Source organism: Branchiostoma lanceolatum, chromosome 5, assembly GCF_035083965.1.
Source record: "Branchiostoma lanceolatum isolate klBraLanc5 chromosome 5, klBraLanc5.hap2, whole genome shotgun sequence".
Taxonomy (NCBI): Eukaryota; Metazoa; Chordata; class Leptocardii; order Amphioxiformes; family Branchiostomatidae; genus Branchiostoma; species Branchiostoma lanceolatum.
The window spans coordinates 19,698,142-19,721,299 of NC_089726.1; the positions used below are offsets into that span (position 1 = coordinate 19,698,142).

Sequence of the window (23,158 nt, forward strand, 5' to 3'; positions counted from 1 at the left end):
TCTTTTATGATTTACCTTAAAACGGAAATATCTTTATGATAAGTTAATTTTGGATGTACTTACAAGTTAAATTTCGACTATTTTGTGTGTTTTTCAGGGTCAGAATCTCTAACGTAGGCTATGATTGGTCTATTTCATTCCCAGTTTGTTATCTTCACTCTCATTGGCTCACCCTGTCAAAATTTGGGGGTGTGTCCCAAAAATGTCCACGTGAAGTTATCGTCAACATTTTAGCGGTCAGATATTGTCGATTTTTTTAGCTGTTTTTAAAAAGATCTGCGTTTTATAAGAAAATCAAGGTTTTCTTAAGACATTTGACGATGTCTGGAGGTAAGTTGTTGGTACGTGGAGCCCGGCAGGCGGTGCTGGTGTGCCGGGCGGGGGAGAGGGCGCTGCGCGGGGAGGACATGAAGACACTCGCCTCGCTGGAACAGGACGGGGACAACGGGGTCAGCCTGGTCGTGGGAAGGTCTGTTTACCAGCTACTGTTTGTTTGTTTGTTTGTTTGTTTGTTTACTGAACCATGTTTTGATATATTGGTTGATGATTCGTGGGTTATGATGACATTATGATCACAAATTTGAGATGTATACAGCTTCAGGGCTAACGATCATTTAATGTTTTCAAGGGGTGTTTCATTAACACAGTTGTAAGGGGTGCTTCAGACAGCGTTTCAGAATACAGTATAATCGTGGAACGGGGGGGGACAAAAAGTCTAGACATGAACATATGATTATGAAAATGAAAAGGTGCAGGGACTAGCCAAAAATTATCAAATGGAGTAGCCCTACTTGATTGTCCTAATATTTATTTTTGCCAATATTACTGTAAATTCATTAAGTTCGAGTGGTTTTATTTCACGGTAGGGAGAAAATGGATTGTTTGCAGTGGTTTAAAGTTCGCGTTTGAAACAGTAGTAGCACTACAGTGGGCAAAAAGTTTTGCAGTCACAGTGGTTTTAAGTTCGCGCTGAAAGTTCACCACGAAAACCGCGAACATAAAAGTAACCACCGCAAACATTTCTGCAATTACAGTAATATATGTTATGTCAAATTTAATGAGATACTACAATCTACAACCTTTCATATAAAGTGACATTGAGACAAGTTCCTATTGGCTTGAGTGGAAGTGTTAATGGCTAGACTAAAGTTTTGGAATGGGAGTCCTTGTACATCAACTTTCAATACAATTTTACAAAGTCTTTGATCATGAATTACTACTATTTTTTATTCCTAACTTTTTGAATGTCTGTGTATCCCTCAGCAATGGACTGATCGAGGCAGTTGGACACGATGCTGACATCCAGGAGAAATATGGCAGTACCAAGTTTGACAGAGTCATAGACGCAGCAGGGATGAGTGTATTACCAGGTAACGCTACTACTTCACCTAAATCCGCTGCATAACACAAAACCCAAATTTTTACAAACGCCCGGGTATTGAGGGATATACCGTGGTACATGTATGCTAGATGCAACATGGATTATACTACCAGAAATGCATTCTTGACAGACTAACATGTAGTGTGACCTCCACTAACTGACCAGTCTAACTGGTCCGGACCGTTTAGCCTTGTGGTTAGCGGGTTGGATTCCCAAGCCGTGCACATTGGGATCAGCATGGGTTTGAATCCCGGGAGTGGCGTACTCGCCCCTTTGGGTTTTTACAGTGGTTCCCACACCGGCCCTGTGAGTAACGGCAAAGAGTGCCACACACTGACAGGGATGTCGTACTCGGAGACTCTCGGAGATGAGTCTTGAAAGAAAAGGGGGAGTAGTGTAACAGTGGGGATCAACCTCCACTAACTGACCAGTCTAACTGATCCGGACCTTTTAGCCTAGTGGTTAGCGCGTTGGATTCCCAAGCCATACGGATCAGGATATACAGTACAATATTCAGAACACTGTCTGAAAAGCTACATGATAACCTTGTATTCGAAGACAACGACATCAAAAACTTTCCACCCCAGAATGGAACAGACCTCCATGACAAGAAGTAAGTCTAACTTTGCATCTGCCTTGTCCACTTCACCTTTTGTTCTCCAGGTCTGATAGATGGCCACACCCATCCAGTCTGGGCAGGTGACAGGGTGCATGAGTTTGCCATGAAGGTACACTAGTGTATACCCAAAATCATTTTTGTATTTGTACGTGGACTATGCCACTGTATTGTTACTGTGTACTGTAAAATCTTCTTTCTTTTACTGTAACTTTATGTTCACTGTTTTCATGGTCACCTCTGTACCGTGAACTTATCATCACCGTGAAAAAACCTGTTGTTATTATTTATGATTCCTTCACACGCCCGTTCTGTAAATCACTTGCCCCCACCGTGAAGTTAAAGTTCAGTGAAAATTTCAATTTTCCTTACACCGTGAAATTTGCTTCCGTGAAGATACATGTAAAGTGAATTACAGTATTTGTTTGTGAAAGTTGTGCACAAAGAGTGATGAATAGTTATATAAATAAAAAAGGAAAGTTTTGCATAGGCTAAAATCATTTGATATCAAAAGAAATATTTTCTAAAACCCATTGTGAAACATTTTCTGATTTTTCGACCCAGCTGGCAGGTGCCACGTACATGGAGGTCCACAAGGCTGGCGGAGGGATCAACTTCACCGTGGAGCACACGCGCAGCGCCTCGGAGGACGAGCTGTACACACTGTTCAGGGACAGACTGCTGCGTATGGTCAGGGCGGGGACCACTCTGGTGGAGTGTAAGAGTGGGTAAGTCACTGAATAAAAAGACTCTTTTTACACAACCAAGAGATTTATTCAACCAACGTTTCGGTGACCATCTGTCACCTTCTTCAAGGCAATTCTGACTGGTTCACATAGCAATGCAGCACAGGTGTCATGCTTATAGTCGCATTCCCAAATGCAAAGTATTTACATAATATATACAGTCACAGGGAATGACATCACAATGCGGTCCCAATCGTACAGTAGTGTAACACATAGCTATAAGCAGCGACACCTGTGCTGCATTACTATGTGAACCAGTCAGAATTGCCTTGAATAAGGTGACAGATGGTCACCGAAACGTCGGTTGAATAAATCTCTTGGTTGTGTAAAAAGAGTATCTTTATCCAGTGACTTACCAACCTGATGAAACTATTCATGGATGAGTAAGACATTCTCCTAGAACACAAGCACTGAAACACATATCAGGGGTTACTGAAAAACAGGCTTATTACCTGAGTGTATTTTTTCTTGTGTAGATGCATGTCCCCGTGGCGCAAGCAGTAACGCAACCCCGCTGCTTCGCCATATAGATAAAATTCCGTGGATCCTGGGGCCCGAGTTCAATCCTAGGGTCGACTCCAGCTCGGACATGTTGTAAGGGATTGCATTCGTCATTTTGGATGGTGACGCAAAGCCAGCGACCCCGCGTACGAGGGAGCTTCGGGCATAAACCTCAAGCGTCAAACCTCTGCACGTATAAGTACCCAACACACTTATCAAGAAGAGTAGGGGTGACCCGGTGTGCTTGGCCAAAACTGCATGTCGTGGTGAGGCCGTCGATCGTGCAGTTGCACGAACAGCCCGAGATTATACCGAGGTCCCTTCAGGGATGTGGGTCACATTTCATTCATTTCAGATAAATAGACAAAATAATTTTAAAAAACATTACTCTGGTTATAAGCCAGATCACAGGTCCAGCCACGCAGTGGATTGTGGGTAGGGTCAGAGGTTAAGGCCCCTAAGAAGCAGTACATATTCTCACCAGCAGGAATTTTATTTCCATCATACAGTATTGCAATGATTCTAAATGTATCTCTCTCTTATGGTCTTTGGGTACCTTGAATTGAATTCTTGTAGCAAGTACATCCTTTTTTTCAGTGCTTTGAAATGTAAATATTAATACTTTTATTCTGTAAATTTTCAGATATGGACTGGAGGTAGAGACAGAGATGAAAATGTTGAAGGTAATACAGAGGGCCAAGAGGGAACTGCCTATTGAGATATCCAGTACATTCTGTGGAGCGCACTCAGTACCAAGGTCAGTACATTCTGTGGAGCGCACTCAGTACCAAGGTCAGTACCTCCTGATAAGTACACTTAGTACCAAGGTCAATACCTTGTGATAAGTACACTCAGTACCAAGGTCAGTACCTTCTGAAAAGTACACTCAGTACCAAGGTCAGTACCTTCTGTGAGCACACTTAGTACCAAGGACAGTACCTTCTGTGGAACACACTCAGTGCCAAGGACAGTACCTTCATCCTTATAACGGCTGCCATGAGGCCTGTCTGTCAGATGAAGACGAATATAGCAGTCTAAAAAAAAAGAGGGTGACCAGGTGTGCTTGGCTGAAAGTGCAAGCTGTGGCATGGCTGCATTGCACTATTGACAGTAAAATAGCTATCGAAAAGTGTCATACTGATTGAATATCCTTTAACCAGTGCTGATTGGCTAGCCCAGATCCTAGATGCTGATTGGCTACTCTACAAGAAGGCCCTGCTCTGCTAAGACACAAGCAACCAATGGGAGGCAAGGAGAGGTTACTGAGTATGAAAGCAGATGCAGCGCCTCTCCCTTGTCATCTTTGAAGAAGACTTATATAATGAATAAAAATATTAATGTTATTATTAATCTAACGCATTGCATACAAGATGACAAAGGCTTCAAAAGTCTTTTTATTTGGGTACGGTCCCAACAAGGAAACGTTCAAGTGACAATAATCACAATTCAACCTTAAACCATACACAACTCAAGACTATAATTCAGCCATAATACATTTGTTCCCAATCTCTCTACATATAGAAAACTTACGTGAATTCACAAGAGTGATTCCCTATGGCTCATATTGCTCTCCATGGCTAAAAAGTAATACCGAAGGTTGAAACACAACAAGGATTGGCCGTTGGTATGCATACCTTCCATGGATCACACATAGTACCAAGGTCAGTACCTTCTGTGAGCACACTTAGTACCAAGGTCAGTACCTTCTGTGGAGCACACTCAGTACCAAGGACAGTACATGTACCTTCCATTGATCACACAAGGTCAGTACCTTCTGTGAGCACACTTAGTACCAGGTTCAGTACCTTCTGTGCAACACACTCAGTGCCAAGGACAGTACCTTCCATGGATCACACATAGTACCTAGGTCAGTACCTTCTGTGAGCACACTTAGTACCAATGTCAGTACCGTCTGTGAAACACACTCAGTACCAAGGTCAGTACATTCTGTGGAACACACTCAATACCAAGGTCAGTACCTTCTGTGGATCACACTCTGTAACAATCATTTTCCTTATTTGGTTTGTGCAGGGGTAGTACCATGGAGCAGGCTACTGATGATGTCATCAATGTACAGTTGCCGCGGTTACAAGAGCTGGTGAAGTCAGGTGACCTGGAGGTGGACAACATCGACGTGTTCTGTGAGAAAGGTGTCTTCGATGTGGAGTCCACAAGGTAACCTTACAATGGAGCGTATCACATTTAGCTCTCATCCACAAGAACTGGATTTGATCTTGGAAATTTCAGTCATGACTTCCTTTAATAACCATTGTGAAGTAGATGAATCACACACCTAGCATCTTTGCTCCAAACTGCAGATTTTGAAAGCATCAAAGTGTCCAGAATGACAAATGGGTTGGGGGTGAGGGAGTGATGGTTTGGCCTAGTTGCAGAGGTTGGATTGTGCTTCCGAAAATAATTTCATCAGGTTGGTAGAATATAGGATATAGGTACATCCAGGTACAGTTTTCACCTGCTAACGTTAGCAGGTGAGAACTGTACCTGGTTGTGTACAAAGAACCTCCTATATCCTGTTGGATTGTGCTATTTGGTATGTGGGTAGGTCATGCACTTATGTAGATATCCATCATTTGTTGCCTTCTAGCAGCTTCCCTTAGTACTGCAGTGGAACTTACAGTATATATATCTCCTGTTCTTGACATGTCGTAGTTGTTCTGTTTGGATGGCAGATAGCGTTGTGGGCCAGGAAGAAGTAGTATGATAGGTTTTGGTCCCTAACAGTCTGTTAAAGTCTAAAGTCTCTGTATCATTCCAGGAGAATTCTCCAGGCTGGTGTAGACGCCGGTCTGGCCATCAACTTCCATGGTGATGAACTCCATCCTATGAACTCTGCTGAGGTATTATCAATTATTGTATTATTCAGCCATATAGGGTTATTGTGGAAGAGACCTCTCAAATGAGTTGATTAGATTATTTTTGGCTTTTGGATTGTAAGAAATCTGCTTAACTGGAATACATGTATGTCAAATTTTTCAAATTTAAGACCATAAACTTTGTACATGTAACAAGAATTTAAGTGACAAAACATGGTATCACAGCCAATATTTTAATTTAGTCTTTTATTTCCCAGATTCAAGAAGTGCAGAAACTAACACTTCTGTGGTAGCGTAGTATCACTACAACTACACTCAAGGCTAGCTCATGACACATTTTCCCATTCTCAGTATTGTTTTTTCATGTTGACCATCGCCCAAGGTGAACAAAATGTTTTGTTTTTTTCAAAATCAGGCAAAATCAATGCCCATGCATAATTTAACGTTACTTGCTGTAGCCTATATATATGTCACAGGACAGATTGGAATCCAGTACAATCTGGAACTGTCCTAGGACAGATTGGAATTCTAATCTGTCCTAGGACAGATTGGAATTCCAATCTCTCCTAGGACAGTTCCAGATTGTACTAGTACAGATTGGAATCCTGATTCCAATCTGTACTAGTACAGATTGGAATCCTACAACTGAACTGCATATATGTAAATTAGAGATATTTGCATATTATGGCAGATTATGAGTATGTTCCATGAAATACCATCACGGTCATACAATAAGAATATTGAATTGAACTGTGCTTCAGACAGTTTACATAAACAGTGCTAAACTACAAAATTGACTTCTTAATATAGTAGTTCAAGATTCATATCCAAATCTCATGTTTGGAGCCATGTTGGTGACATACTTATCATTTTTGGTTTACCTTGTACTTCAAGCCCGTTCTATGTTTATTTTAGTCCGCGGGGTTCTGTTCAGGCCCGCGGCCTATCCCCCTAGCTTTTTCATAGAATTTATCACATATGTGCCAATTACACAGGCTGGCCAGGTGTGATTTCTGATTAGTTCAGTGACTTTCATGGTGTTGTATGAATGCAGTCTACATGCAGGCTGGCCTGTCAGCCCCGCGGTCTAACTCACCAAGTCTGGGGGGAAACTTCATAAGCCTGGGGAAACTCTTTCTTCACTGAGGTCTAAGCAACTTTTAACTCGATAAGTTTATACACTTTTGCAATAAAACAACAACCTAATTATGAAGATAGCATAATCATTAAAATGGTATGTAAAAGTTAACTGTAAATGTATATCCAGGGGAAAAAAGTTGAAAACTAGTGAAAACTGACCAGTGTTAACTGGAAAAATCGGTTGAGCATATGGACTTACTCATAATGGCCATAATATGTCTCTAATTTACATATATACAGTTCAGTTGTAGGATTCCAATCTGTACTAGTACAGATAGTCCTAGGACAGATTGGAATTCCAATCTGTACTAGTACAATCTGGAACTGTCCTAGGACAGATTGGAATTCCAATCTGTCCTGGAACTGTCCTAGGATAGATTGGAATTCCAATCTGTCCTAGGACAGTTCCAGATTGTACTGGATTCCAATCTGTCCTGTGACATATACAATGTAGTCTGATGGCCTTCATAATTGGCTTGCTGTTTGGCTATATTTGTTAACTTCAAGTCTGCATTGTCCCTGTGCAGTTGGGTGCGGAGCTGAAGGCCCGTGCTATCAGTCACCTTGAGGAGATCAGTGATGCTGGGATCAAGGCCATGGCAGACTCTGGCTCTGTGGCAGTCATCTTACCAACTACTGCCTACATACTCAGGTACTCTCATGATTACATAACTGTGATTACAGACAAAAATCCAAATCTACCTGTCAACTTCCATGTTTAACCATCCAATACTGTAAATGCATTTAAGTTTGCGTGGTTTTTATTTCGAAGGCGAAATTGGAATGTTCGCGGTGGATTTGAGATCGTGGCAGTGCTACAGTCACATACTGCTACAGTATTGGACGAAAATGTTCGCGGTAGTTTTAAGTTCACGGTGAAAAGGTTGCAGCGAAAACCGCGAACATAAAACCGCAGCGAACATCTCTGCATGTACAGAATGGTGGACAATAGTTACATCATAGTCACGTGAGTGTTAACACCCATACGAGGATTTAATTCTTGAAAAGTTCTTATAATAAGAGCAGTAAGTTGTGCTTTCTACGCATTTTGTTGTGCAATGTTGTGTTTGTATTGCAATGATATTGTTTGAAATAAGAAAGTAAAGGTTACTCAAAGACATTTTTTGTAGGTACCGTAGTTGACCTTGTGACCTGTCTGCCATAGGTTGACTCCTCCCCCTGCCAGAAAAATGATTGACAGCGGCGTGGTGGTGGCGCTGGGAAGTGACTTCAATCCTAACGCCTTCTGTCTCTCAATGGTGTGTATGCATAGTTTACACTTGAATAAAATAAGACATACCATACAGTACATAGTACACATTGTATCACAATAGTTAATTTTTTGGCTGTGCCTCAGGGTGGAGCCTTCTTCGTTTTGTGTTTTTAAGTTAGAGTGGTTAGATAGTAGCTAAGCATATTTTGGACATCATGTTGAAGGCTCTATTTACAACCTTTTCACCACAATACTGTAAAATTTACCTTGATTAGATCATTTGAACATCAAGCATGCTTGAATATATCAAAGTATCTTTAAAATTTGCTTTTTTTAAATTGCATTGGCGAGAGAGAGATCTTATTTTAAGATTGTCGTTACAGATTTTATATGTTCACATTCAAAGTGATCACTGCTTCCTCCAATAACAAAATAAACATACTTTAATCAGAGAGTGATGAAAAATTCAATGGTGTGTATGCTGAGATGACGTTAGAATGGAATAAGTGATACCATACATTGGACTGACTGTCTAGTAACAATTGCATATTTTTTGGCAATGCCTCAGTGACAAAGCCATCTTTATTCTGTGTCTCACATTGAAAGTAATCACTGCTTCCTCAAATAGCAAAATAATACATTAATCAGGAAGTGATAAAAATTATAATAATGTATTTCAGCCCATGACCATGCACCTGGCCTGCGTGAACTTCCGTATGTCTATGAACGAGGCCCTAGCAGCTGCCACGATAAATGCAGCGGCGTCCGTAGGAAGGGCGGAGACCCACGGGTCGCTCGAGGTGGGGAAAGTTGGAGATCTGGTCATCATAGATGCACCAAGGTAAGAGTTTTACAGTTACCGTAAAATTCCTATTTACGTACGCACCCCTCCTAACGTACGCACCCCCGATTTGGGGACGATTGCGGGCCTGACTCAGTGAGTTGAAACGTTCAGGGGAAAAACCCTCCTAACGTACGCACCCCCTCTCCAGCATTTCGGTGGATAGTTAAGAGGTTGACATGATCATCCTTCCGATGATGTTTACCGACTTAAAAGGTTACTGAGAGAATGTTTCTGGGTAGAAAATGTCAAACAATTTAAATATATGTATTATTTATTCTTTATTACTGATTGATTGTGTGGTAGCATTCCACACTTCATTTGCATGAAGATGTACCGTACTGTCATGCTGAACTGAGATTTTTCGGAGGAAGAACCCCTCCTAACGTACGCACCCCGACTTTGGCGTCGGCCTGGAGCACCTGCTTTGCGACTTGAAAAGTTTAGAAAAGTGCGTACGTAAATAGAGATTTTACGGTAGATAATTTCATTATTGATGCAGCTTTTCATGAACAGAAATCTGTTTTGTTTTGGATGCATACATTTTCCTTGTATGACCTTTACCCCTTGACCTGTACCCTTCCAGATGGGAACACCTGATCTATCAGCTGGCGGGGCACGACCATCTCATCAAGTATGTCGTGAAGAAAGGGGAGGTCATCCACAGTGCAACATGACATTGCTACGTACAGCCCTTTTAAGGGCACACTTTCAAGAAGAGTAGGGGTGACCTGGTGTGCTTGGCTGAAAGTGGAAGCTGTGGCAAGGCTGCTATAATAGTAATATATCTATCAAAAAGTGTCATGCTAATGCTTCGGTCCCAATTGCACCTGTGCCCGTCGGGGGTGTAGTCCCGGCCGGGCCCCGAAGCCGCAAACTTGTTCCGTTGGACTACCGGGTACTGGGGGGTACCCCCGGGTGCTTGCATGATTACCTCAAAGCGTCTATTTGTCACCAGGTCCCACATTGATTTTATGTCCGGGTTAAAATGATTCGGGTCCCGGGGTGTCCCACGTAAAAGTGAAAAAAAAACAGCCCGTAAAATACCCTTTTGCCAATTGTTACCTCACCATTAGCCTCAGTCTGAGGTTGGTTGCTTTATCTTTTACATAGTGCATACTGATTGAATATCCTTTAACCAGTGCTGATTGGCTAGTCTAGCCAGTGCAGATCCTAGATGCTGATTGGCTACTCCACAAAAAGGCCCTGCCCTGCTAAGACACAAGCAACCAATGGGAGGCAAGGAGAGGTTACTGAGTATGAAAGCAAATGCAGCACCACTCCCTTGTCATCTTTGAAGAAGACTTATATAATAAATAAAAACTAGAGTTCCACGACCTCATACCTTCGCCAAATATGATTTTAACCTTTATGACTGACGCATTTCTGTTTCTCATCAATTATAAATCATACCAGTTGATTGTCTTAAAATCTAACATGTCCAAATTATGAGCTTAACAAATTATGAGCTTAACAAAGAAGGTTATGCTAATATTTATCATCAATTATGCAAATGAGGCCCTTATTAGCATAATTTGATTCAACGATGTTCACATTCACATAACTTCCGGATGCCACAAAAAAAGTATTAAATGTATGAAAACGTCATTTGGCAGTGTGGAATAATAGAAGTTACTCATTAAGTATGCAAATTAGGCCAACATTTGCATATTTTCTATCTATTAACAGTCCTCTCTTCCTCAGTTACAATTTGAATAGTCATATCATGGAACAAAGCGGATTTTTAAAGTTGCCTTATCAATTATGCAAATGAGAATCTAATTCATTTGCATAGTTCATATCAATTAATATTTCTGTCTCCCTCAGTTACATATGTCACATGTTTCAGAGTCCTATCATGGAACTTGGCGGCTGTATAAACTTTCCTCATTAATTATGCAAATTAGATACTGATTTGCATAAGAAGTATCTAATCATGTACATCATCACTCAAGCTATCTACTTACCAAAAATCATTACCATCCTTCAAGCCCTTCTTGAGTTATTCCCTTTCAAAGTCAGACACAAAACCTGCTCCTGCAGTTCCAAAAAAGCCGCTAGGGGGCCCAAACCCGTACCACTTACTCTCTGTCCAAAGATCTATGTACCACTCAAAAATCAGTTCCATAACATGTCCAGAACACAAGATATCAAAACAGGAAGTTCCGCTGTAGTACTGTAAGAAGCCGCTAGGGGGCCCAAAATCTAATCGTTTTCAGGTCTTATCAAAACCTACCAACATACTAAATATCAAAACAATCCATCCAGGCATTCTTGAGTTATGCTGGTCCACTACACACAAACAAACACACACACACACAAACGCTACCCTCTGCATAACCTTCTCAGCGAAGGTAATAATATGAATGTTATTATTAATCTAACGCATTGCATACAAGATGAGGCTTCAAAAGTCTTGTCATATTTTTATTTGGGTACATTCCCAACAAGGAAACGTTCAAGTGACAATTCAACCTTAAACCAGACACAACTCAAGACTTATTAATAATTCAGCCATAATACATTTGTTCTCAATCTCTCTACATATAGAAAACTTACGTAAATTCACAAGTCTTAGAGTGGTTCCCTTGAAAATGGCTACGGCTCATATTGCTATCCATGGCTTAAAAGTCAAGTAAAGGTATAGAAACACAACAAGGATTGGCCGTTGGTATGCATAGATTTCATTACAAGATTCAACCAATCAGCTTGCCTCATTTCTCTGAAAGGCATTCTTATTGGTCATGCTGTCATGATAATGCTATTGGCTGTTACAATGCTCAGTTGTTGCATTCAAGGCAAGTTGGAGGCTTTACATGTATTACATGGTAGACTATATCAACAATAAATTTTAAACATACTGTACTCTCTACTGTGCATGGATTTCATTTTTTTTCTATATTTGCTCTAATGGCTTAGTGTTTCAACTGCAATTCTATTATTTGTAAAAGATGTACATTGATTGTAGAGACTAGCATTTATGCACCATCGTTGTATCGGCACACACCTATTCATTGGTTTAGGTAAATAACATAAAAATACAGCACACACCAATTTCTCTCTGAATTCCTAGTATATTGTCACATTGTCCTTTGACCTTGAATTGTATGTTCCATTTTATAATACACCCTTGTACTCACACATTTTTTCCGACAGTGATATAATGTAGAGAGGCATACCTGTAGCACATTAAATTCACCCAGAAGCTTAAGGCAGTTACTGTAAACTTTAAGGCAAAATCCAAAGCTATATATATGTGGTATACTTCATTAAATCTACTAGTACTTACACCAAGCTGACAACATACTAAACCTACTCGGTTATATAGGATTTGTCATTATACAACTTGTACTATACTTTTATTACTAATTGTTTCAAGCTTTTTTCCCCATGTTGTAGAGAAAAACGAGTTCCCTTTTAAGAGAAGTGTAGAACAGTATTATAGCAGCACCTTACAAGCTGGACAGTCTAAAGTTTCCTAAGAAAATATAAGCAATATTTTGAATATAATTATGGCTTGTCTCTAAATCTATTGCTTCTCAAATTTGATTATCAAAACATTGTTAGCAGCATTATACAGATTTTTATCTGAATTTTTATAGCTTCAGTTGCCCATAGTAAGTTGTACTTTTTAAGTGAAACACACCATTTTCGTTAGCACAAGTTATATAGCGATTTAAAGACTGATAGATTTAGAGCCATCTCTTCCAAGGGAGTACCCCTTATTTTCTTCTAGAACTGATGGCTTCTATAAAGGCACCCAGAGCATTTTATGAGGCTTGAAACTCCATTCAAGGAGCAAAGATGCAAACTCGATGTGTGGTGAGAACTGATAGAAAATCCAAGCGTCAATAGACTGATCCTGACTGTCCGTCAAATATTAGCATTTTTTTGTTTTCATTTTGCATTTCTACCTTTTGACGGAGGTGGGCGGGGCTATGGGATCGGTCTATTACACTAGGCACGTGAAACTATAGAGATTACTGTGTAGCTTATTTTTGTGCCGCTTTTGAGCACTTTTTTATAATGTGAAATTATCACACAAATTTGGAAAACAGTGGCATTAAATGTAAACTTCATAAAGATTACTGCAACTAAAATATTTCAAGTTTTCAAGCCTCATAAAATGCTCTGGGTGCCTTTAATATGTGAGAAACTGAGGTAAGTGACAAGTTGCATGAACACCTTTGTGCCTGCCATAGCCTGTGGAAAATGATGCCCCACTTTAAAAGCAGATATCACGAAAATGGTAGAGATAATACAATTGCTTTCCTTGTAAAACATTCACATTGTGCTCTAATGACTAATCACATTGTTGAGATAAATGTTTTGGTAAATGTAGTGAGAGTACAGTCAAACCTGTACAAGTGACTAACTCTACATAAGGACCACCTTGCTTATGTGACCACTTTTTGCTGGTCCCTAAGAAAATGTTTCCTATCGACACATGCATTCAAATCCAAAGTCTATAGTGACCACCTGTCTTCATAGACCAGATTCTATTGGTCCCCTGAGTGGTCTTCTTGGGCAGGTTTGACTGTAGTCTTTTAATGTTCAAAAGTCCAATGCACCCAGGATATCACCTTTGGTGTATTCTGAGAGTCGACAATTGGACTAGGTTTTCAGTTTTTTAAGTCCCAAGGTCCGTGTCATCACACTAAAAACATACAATTGTGGCTACCGATATGTATAACATACATACAATGCAAACACCATTGAGAATAAATTGTAAGACTAAATTTTAAACCAGGCTGGTACAAAAGTTAGTACTCAGTTAAGATGTTTCTGTCCAAAACTTGTTTGAGCATTGGAGACATTCCTAGAACACAACAGGGTCTCCTCTGGATGTTCAGTGGTCCATCCTGAGCTTATGTAGAGGCAGGTTCATGAGGTAACTACTGGTGGGAGACCCCATCCTCAGCTCTTTCACCTCCCGCTCGTGGAAGTCGTCCAGGTACGGCTTGGCCGCTCCCCAAACCTGCGACGGAAAAAACGGACCACAAGGTTAAAAAGGTTGACACATATGGCTACGCTGTCCTGGTTTGTTTAAGTGTGGCGTCGGTGTGGCGCAATGGTTAGAGCGTTGGATTAAGAACCAATAGGTCCCTGGTTCGATGCTCACCATGCTCCGACGTTGTGCCCTTGGAAAAGGCACTTTACACGACCTTCCCTGGCTGTGGAGTGACGCCCACTGAGCCTCGTTGGCTTATCTGTCTAAAAGTGTTTTTTTAAAAAAACACTACGGAATTGGTGGCCGATGTGCCAACATCTAGCACACTTGCCACCTAGAACTGTACATTGCTTTTGTTTGTTTAAGTGCTGAGAGGCAGTCCCTCCTCAACGAACACCAGTGTTTTTTTTCAAACTAGGATGGATGTTTCCATTCAAGATTGTCAGCAGGATTTTCAATCATTTTGAGGTTTGTTTGCATCATTTTTTTTAGAATATATTGTGTTGAACTGACAAACTGGACTTTAAAGATGACATAGCTCAAAAATACAACTGTTATCAATTTATTTATTAGCCTTTCTTTTGTTAGAAATGCACATGGCTGTGCAAAACTTTTCAACTTGAATATTGTCACAATGAGATTACGTCAACTTACTACTTTTGTGCCATTGGAGATTGTAGAAACAATTTTGAGGACAAATTCTGCGGGTTCAATCTTTGAGAGATGGGAAAATCGTTTTCATAGTTTGTAGAGTGAGCTGTGGAAAGTGGTTGAAAGTAATCTCCAAGCAGATCTACACGGCGCCAAAATCATATAAGCTAGCCAGAGAAGCTCCAGTCAGCTATAGAAGCTCCAGTCAGGCACCGTACTGGAGCTTCTCTGGCTGACTGGAGCTTCTCTGGCAAGCTTATACGATTTTGGCACCGTGTAGATCTGCTTGGAGATTAGGTTGAAAGACCAAGTCAGAGTAGCACAGTGAGTACATATCTGTGGCCATTAGAACTTCATAAAATTATCAAAATATTTAAAAAGGTTAAGGATCATTCCCAGCATGATGTGTGAGTCACCACTTCAGCCCAGAACCAAAACCAGCCACATGAACTTGGCCGTAACCATCAACCAAAAGCCGTGAACTGGAAAGGAAAGGAGAGAACAGCGCAAGGCCATACAAATCTAACACATAGCTTCTTATTTCTTTCATTGACTTTTTTAGACTATTTTTCAGGACACATTATTCAAAGTCACACAATTCATTATGAATGGAGCAAGTTTACGGTAATGTCACAAAACATCCAAATTGCCTTGTATATTATCAACAAGTAAATACCTTTTTGTCCAATGTGAAATTCCAAAAAAATTAGTTCTATTTAGCAAGACATTAAATTTATCTGGCCTTCAAATTCACCAAGGTGACCTGAAATAACAAATATTGGAACACCCTATTGTTCTCTACTAGTACTATCTCTCTCTTGAACTCATCCAGGTATGGTTTCACAGTTTTCCAAGCCTAGAGCAAAATGAGTGTACAAAAAGGAAAGAAAAGAAAAAAAAGAAGTCTGTTTATTACTTGTATCATACTATTAAACATTATAATTCTGCCAGGGTACATAATTTTGCCACCCTGAAAATATATGATGTCCAAACAGATCTCCAACCCAACATCCCCCAGTATAATAACATGCACACCTGAATAACCTGGGGGTGCTGCACTAGAGATCTGTCAAAATTTTGTTTGAGAGTGGCAGATTTATGTAACCCGGGAGATGGGGTTAAATGAATATGGTGATTCTGTAATAAACTGTAAAAAACATGCAAAATTTACTGTTAATGTATTCAACCATTCATAGATCAAAACCACAATGGATTTGCTGTATGGTGACTGTTCAGTATCCTAAAGTGAAATTGCATGTGTTCCCATGTTCAGCATGTACTAATGATAAAAATACCATGGCCGGTAACAGCGTATTCTGGAGACCATGGATTGATGACTCCCCCTTCACTATTTCTCACTCCACCCAGGTGTAAAAATGAGTACCTGACTTCAGTTGGGAAGGTAAAAGGCTCCGCCTTCCGATACAGTGCCCTAGACACAGTAGATAACAACCCACTACCCCTACGGCCTCATAAAGGCTATGGAACTAACTTTTACACAAATCTTACCTCGCCCTCCTGCAACAGCGTGGTGACAGCATCAATGTCAGGAGACATGAAGCGATCCTTGTCCCAGGGACTATATAAACAAAACATAGATGTTCAAACTCAGGTTAGGGGGAAGCAACATGCCATATATCTGGACGGTGTAGATCAACATCTGACAAAAACAGTGGATAATCTATAAGCAAAAATTTGAAGATGTTTCAACTGACTTAAGAAATTATAACAACATTGAAAAAGGAAAATCATCTTGATCCAGTTTAGCTCAATGCAGAGCTAATCTTTAATTGGTCATGACAGAGAAGACAGACGCTTTGTGTACCGTATTTACAGGCTAATTTCACCAGGGAAATTCCTCTAGCTCTTTTCAACAAGTACAATGAAAAGTCGACCACAGCTAAACCTCCTGTCTCAAGGACTGCGATCTGTTCAATATCGTGCGTGCCAGATGAGCGACAACAGCTGGGATTTGAACAGTCTGTACTCAGGTTAGAGAAGTGTTGAAGAAAAGCGTGTGTAACTTAGCGCTCACCCCGCCACGTTCCTGACGAGGTCGTACACCTTCTCCAGCGGAACGGTGGTGTGCAGCGGCCGCAGGAACTCCATCGCCTGGCACGCTGCCAGCAGCTCAATCGCCAGAACTGAAGGGAAGAACTCCAAACATTTCATTTTTGTTTTCTATTTGACAAGGATTATAACTGTTACATGCTATACCAAGAGCTCGAGTTTTTACACTCTCAAAAACAGGATTGGGTGGGGGGAAAAGTTACATCAACTTATGGAAATGAAAGTGATCTCGATCCAGTTTAGCTCACTGAAGAGCTAACCTTCCGCTGGTCGTGACAGCGAAGACAAAAGCTATCTACAGTATTTGCAGGTTCATTGTACCAGGGAAGTAAGTTCTTCTAGCTCTTTTCGACATTTAGCACAATGAACATTGGACCATGGCTTAACGTCCCGTCCTAAGGACTGCGACCCTATCCGGTAGCGTGCATGTCGCTTGAGCGACACAGTCGGGATCGAACTCGCGGCTTCTAGTTCCAGAGGTAAGATCGCTAACCACTGGACTACGCATGCTACCCAGTGTGCCTTATAATCATGCAGTAACTTTTGACAATGTAAAAATTTAGTTGCAGGAATTATGGTTTTGGTCTAATAAATTGAATTTTGATACTACATGTACAAAACAAGCTACTACTGCATACAAGCAGCTCAGGTGAATACACTGTAATGTCACTCAATGTAACAATTTTATAGAAGAAACATGATATATACAAAACAGTACGAACCTTGTTCCACGTGTTCCACCACTTGCAGCGCTTTACGTGCGGCGAACCCGCCCATGGACACGTGGTCCTCGGTAGCTGCGCTGGTAGACAGGGAGTCCACTGACGATGGATGGGTCAGAACCTTGTTTTCAGATACTGTGAAGAAGATAGAAGATAAACACAATGGATAAATAAATATACAGTGTCAACAGTATTATCAATAATAACCACAACATCAAGAAAAAGGGAATTCTAAAGCGAGCAACTAATGCAGCATCAGTTGTCCTGAGATCAAAATGCACACTTCAGATATCCAGTTGTTCAAGACATTCTTGAGAGGGCCTCGATAACACTGTTGTTTTTTTTAAAGTGGCAGTCTTAAAGTTAAAAGAGTTGACATAACATGATTGGGCTGGGAAATGCCTGCCTTGATTAGATATTTGCTCCGAAGCAGTTGCGTTACATATATACCTCTTGTATTGCCAAAAATATTGTGAATGCAGAAATGTTCGCGGTGGCTTAGTGTTCCCAGTTTTCCCGGCGACTGTTTCAACATGAACTTAAAACTAACATGAATATAATAGCAGTATGTGACTATAGCGCTGCCGCGAACTTAAAACTACAGCGAACACTCCATTTTCGCCTTAGCGCGCGAAATAAAAACCACGCGAACTTAAATGCATTTACAGCAGCATCGGACAAAAAAGGATAATTGTCCATTGTCCGAGACCAATTCTGAACTTGTGGACATGACAGATACACACCCAGAGCAGCAGCGGTGCAGTGTGCGATCATGAAGCCAGAGTTCAGTCCTCCCTCCTCCACTAGGAAGGCTGGCAGTTCACTCAGGGCTGCAACAAACAAAACAAAATAAATTCAATGTATCACAACTATTCTGTAGCAATTAGCAATAACTACAGACTACCATAGAAACTAATACATTTCAGACCATGAAAATCTTCATCCAATATGTATCCATAATGTTGTCCAAAAATGTACGTAGTATGCTGATGAAAGGAAAAATCTACAGGTGAAAGGCTTTGAAACATCTAAGAGTACTACACAACACAAGTGTAAGTAGTAAAGGAAGAGCAAGATAAGGAAAGAAATGCAGGAGGCAGACTACCACAGGATGGATATGCCTACAGCATTACTGTAAAAGTACTGTTTAACAATGTTTTACATTACCGCAGTCAACACATTCAAGTTAGAATAAGGGCACATCGCTTTATTGAATTCTACATGTATTACTCCAAAACTGAGAAAAAAGGAACTGATGTACAAAATGTAATATGTGTTGTATAAAGTGATGTAGTACTTATTAGGGAACGAGGAAGTCCCCTGTTTCAGTGACGAACCACCCGTGACTCTTCCAGTGACGATGTTGGTGACGAATTTAAACTGAAAAATAGTTATTTTCACTGATCCGGCATGGACAAGGGCAAAGCACAACATTTGATAGAAAAAAACTTGTTAGCATTACGGCCGCGTGGCGCGTTGGATACACCCGATCCCTCGATCTCGGAAGTTAAGCAACGCGCGGTCCGGACAGTGCTTGGATGGGGGACCAACCAAGGACGTCCGGATTGCTGTAGCCTCACGAAGCTTTCCACGAAATCGTCTTCCGGGAGGGACGTAAAACGGGGGTCCCGTGCTCGAGGAGGTGCCTCGAACACGTTAAACAGCCTCATTACCCTACACATTGGGTACCTGCCTGTGGCACTGGCTGCAAATACACCTGATATTATTATTATTATATAGTAAACAACATTGATTTCTTCATCGGAATTGAGAGGGGTTTCCTTACATGGGTTGCAGAGCCTCTCGATGCGGCGCTCACTCATGGAGGCCAGTTCGTGGACGCCGATGGCCAGGTAGTCCAGGGCCTTGGCTGGGTACTCGCCGTGGAAGTTACCACCGGAAATTATCTCATGTCGTTGGGGGAAAACCATCTGTTTTTAGGATGTTAAGGAATTCTTGTGGGGTTGGATACAACTTTGCAAGCTTTGTATTCTAGTCCAGTATTTCCTTCCCAAACCCCTCCCCTACTAGCGCTCTTTCTACCCCTTGCCTCTATGCCACTCCTTCAAGGGGGACTAGGGTATTACAGTTTGTATTGTGTCAATAATACATGCATTCCTATGGGGAAGTTGACAGAAATTGGGTGTCATTATCTCAATCAAAGATTCTGACCAAGAAAACTTACCTTCAAATTCAAACCTGTTCTGTAGACTGTCATCTATCAGAATTACGAGAACTTCTATACGACTATTCTCCGGGGAAACACCCCCGAGCCAGAGCACTTGAGTCAGTTCATTTGCCTCAAAAGGGCCCACTCGCAACCATTCCACTATCCCCCGGGGGTCCAGAAGACAAAAAGATGGAGAGAGATCGTTTTTGTCCACAAATTCTACAAGTATGAAGTCTGACCTGTCATACCCATCCCAGAATTGCCAAGATTTCACCAAAAATCCCACCAAGAAAGGCTTTCAATATTTTACTGTCCTCTTTCATCCTGGGGTCTGGGCGCTCGTCCCCCCTTCCATCCCTTCTCCAAATCCCCTCCATAACCCTTTTGCCTGTCTATCCTTGCCCCTCCAGTTATTGCCGCCCCCTTGTGGAAAAGTTCTGCACTGCAAGGATACAGGGTTGTCAGTGGCACTGTTCATCTCCGTGGTGATGATGCCCCTCACAAAGTCGATGGTGTCGTTGACGATCCCGTGAACCTGTGGGCAGCATCGCAGCGTGTACGCGTCCTGAACGCGGTCACAGAAACGGTGACTCTCTAAAGAGGTTTGAAAAAAATAAAGGAACGTTCAGGAAAAAGTACTAATTCACAATGTAAATTGAGCTAAAACAAAAAGAGCTACTACGGTAACCGTATTCATTCTGTTTTCTTTAAAAAAATGTGAGCTTATTTTTCTCACATGTTCTTTTGCCTGCACTGACATTTTTCAATTATTTATCAAAAACTATGAACTGTTCTGTAAAAAGTTTACAGTACAGTACAGTACAGTCTACAGTAGTGACATTTACTGACACTGTCTAGCACATTTGTGTAATAACTTGAATCATACTTTGAGCTTTCTAAAACAGTGCAAAAATACGTGCCATACGATGATCCCTTAGTTTCGCGAGCCTACAAAAACCCTGGCCACGATTTTCAGTGAGTAATCTCACATTGCAACAAAGTGATACTTTTGCATCATGGATGTCGTTATACATTGTGATAGTGTTGTTAAAACTAAGCAAGTAAGTAAATAGTAAGGACAACCTCAAGCCAACCGTACACACTCACGCCACATCTTCAGAAAAGATGCTGGTAGCCACGTATAGTTCCCGTTTAGAACTTTATTCAAGCCCACACCGACATGTTTCGCCTGTGTGTGGCTTTCTCAAGGTTCAAGGCTCAAATGAGCACAGTACAGTCGGTTAGCTTGACTGCCTCCTTCCCCAATTCCTATGTTTAAACTAAGCAATGTATAGAAATGACTAAAAATTGACTATCAATTTTCGGGCCCTAATATTGCTTGGGCTGCCTTTAAAGCAACTTGGCAAACAACAGCTTATGATACATAACCACAAAAGCTGCTGAATATACCAGTACAACATGTACCTGATATCTCGGACGGGTAGAGTTCCGAGTGTAGCAGCGAACGGAACCTGCGAGCGACCTCGATCTGTCCCTTGTGCGGACGGGCTGCGTGGATGTCTGCAGGAAAACGTCAGAAATATTAGAATTAAAGTTTAACATGTGTCTGTTGTCTTTAGCACTACCATTCGATAGAAGTAAAAGAAGCAAGATAGGGCCATTCCCCCTACCAGCTTTGTTCAAACTGCAGTTCCTGAATTGTTAGGTAAAGGTAAACGTAGTTCCATAGCCTTTTTCGAGGCCGTAGAGGCAGTGGGTTGTTATCCAGGGCATAGTATCGGAAGGCAGAGCTCATGTCCTAAGCCCAGCAGTAGGGTTTGGGTTGGCATTAGGAAGGGCATCCAGCCGTAAAAACTCTAATGCTACAAAAAAGAATTGCACTTGCTGAGGAGTTCTGGGGCTCCCCCATCCATGTGCAAGCACGTCCAACCCCCATATGATGGGGAATAAAAGACGTAAAATTGGAGAGAGAGAGCCCATCCCTCTCCTTCAACCACCCCAACCAAAGTCAGGTACCCATTTTTACACCTGGGTAGAGTGAGGAAAGCCCTGTGCCTTTCCCAAGGACACAACGTCTAGCCAGGAACCCCAGGAATGGAACCTGGGACCTCTCAATATCACGTCTGCTTGCCTAGCCATTCGGCCATTTATTGTCATTCCTAAGGATGGAAGTATAGTACACATTATTCTCTACTTCATATATACCGTTGCAGGAAAATGTTTGAAAAAAACTTACCGCTGTCAAAAGCCCTGGTTGTTCCCTTCAGCACGTCCAGAGTCAGAGCTGCGACAATGTCTGCCTGGCGTGCAATTGCTTCAGCACGCTCCAAAGCTGAAAACAAGTAAATGCAAATCGTTCAACCTATTGGAAAATAAATTTGCTGACAGAGATAAGAAGAATCTTTTATCCTAAAGTCAACTCTAATCTTAATTCTGCCAGGTAACCTAGGTCTGCTACATCTAGAAAATATGGTGAATTTAAACTAAAGAGATCTACTAAATTGATGAAATTGCTGCATCAGTAATCTTGGAGGTATGCACACTTCAGATATCCAGCCGTGTTCAAGGGATTCTTGAGAAGGCCTTAATAACACTATTTTTAATGTGGCAGTCTTAGAGTTAGGGTACCTGGTGGAATTTGCCATTACAATTTGCAACAAAACAGTAACTTTCTTACCCTCAGCGCCCAGCGATGTGATCAGCTGAGTTCCATTGATCAAAGCTAGACCCTGTAGGTAAAAAATGAGAAGAATGGATAAAGATGCCTAAATTGTAATCTGTAATGACAAGTAATCTTACTTAAAGAACACAGCTCAGCGGAATAAATAGAATGAACTACACATGTACCATCTTCAACAGCCATCAGTAAGAGATCTATACAGTCCCCAGAAAGTGTGAAATGGAACGAAATGGAACAAACTAAAACAACATAATTTTGTAACATTATGAAATGAAATACAAGTAGATAGCGAAATATAAGGAACGTTGTAACATTCACATCTGATTGGAGAATACGTTATCTCACATTTCGTTCCATTTCGTTCCATTTCGCACTTTCTGGGGACCCCCGGAGACATGTACATAAAAGCTGCAAGGAAACATTTTTGGATTTCTGACAATGAAAAAAAGTCATGAAAACTTATTTGACACTTGAGTATTGAACTATTATTATCACTATCACTATCAAAATCATTTACTATTATATAATACAACTTTCTTACCTCCTTTGGCCCCAGCTTGACAGGTTTCAGCCCATGCGCTTCCAAAACCTGGAAGTGAATGAAAATAGCTGTTATTTCTCACAGTCATTAACCAACTCACACACACTCTGTGTTCCTAACAGTGTCAATAATCTTTCAAC

General features: G+C 41.1%; 2 protein-coding genes across 4 annotated transcripts in view; one reads left to right on the forward strand and one right to left on the reverse strand.

The window, feature by feature from the left end:
- Window positions 1-135: 135 nt before the first annotated feature.
- Window positions 136-12,137, forward strand: LOC136435624 (probable imidazolonepropionase). The gene is made up of 11 exons (XM_066429272.1): window positions 136-469; window positions 1,264-1,370; window positions 2,045-2,109; window positions 2,562-2,725; window positions 3,888-4,001; window positions 5,276-5,419; window positions 6,021-6,102; window positions 7,746-7,870; window positions 8,384-8,477; window positions 9,112-9,272; window positions 9,859-12,137. The coding sequence occupies exons 1-11, from the start codon at window positions 321-323 to the stop codon at window positions 9,947-9,949; spliced, it is 1,296 nt and encodes a 431-aa protein (XP_066285369.1). The 5' UTR covers window positions 136-320; the 3' UTR covers window positions 9,950-12,137.
- The window catches only part of LOC136435622 (histidine ammonia-lyase-like), a 28,608-nt gene continuing 17,135 nt past the window's right edge, over window positions 11,686-23,158 (reverse strand). For 2 of the 3 annotated variants that reach the window (XM_066429266.1, XM_066429268.1), the window contains 12 exons: window positions 23,019-23,066; window positions 22,475-22,526; window positions 22,034-22,129; window positions 21,262-21,357; window positions 20,291-20,430; window positions 19,453-19,597; window positions 18,410-18,496; window positions 17,667-17,801; window positions 16,910-17,018; window positions 16,384-16,453; window positions 15,686-15,730; window positions 11,686-14,250 (listed from right to left, as the gene is read on the reverse strand). In XM_066429266.1, coding sequence (XP_066285363.1) covers window positions 14,122-14,250; window positions 15,686-15,730; window positions 16,384-16,453; window positions 16,910-17,018; window positions 17,667-17,801; window positions 18,410-18,496; window positions 19,453-19,597; window positions 20,291-20,430; window positions 21,262-21,357; window positions 22,034-22,129; window positions 22,475-22,526; window positions 23,019-23,066 — 1,152 coding nt within the window. In that variant the 3' untranslated portion in view covers window positions 11,686-14,121. The remainder of the gene's footprint in view (window positions 14,251-15,685; window positions 15,731-16,383; window positions 16,454-16,909; window positions 17,019-17,666; window positions 17,802-18,409; window positions 18,497-19,452; window positions 19,598-20,290; window positions 20,431-21,261; window positions 21,358-22,033; window positions 22,130-22,474; window positions 22,527-23,018; window positions 23,067-23,158) is intronic. The other variant, XM_066429267.1, reaches the window with a different exon arrangement.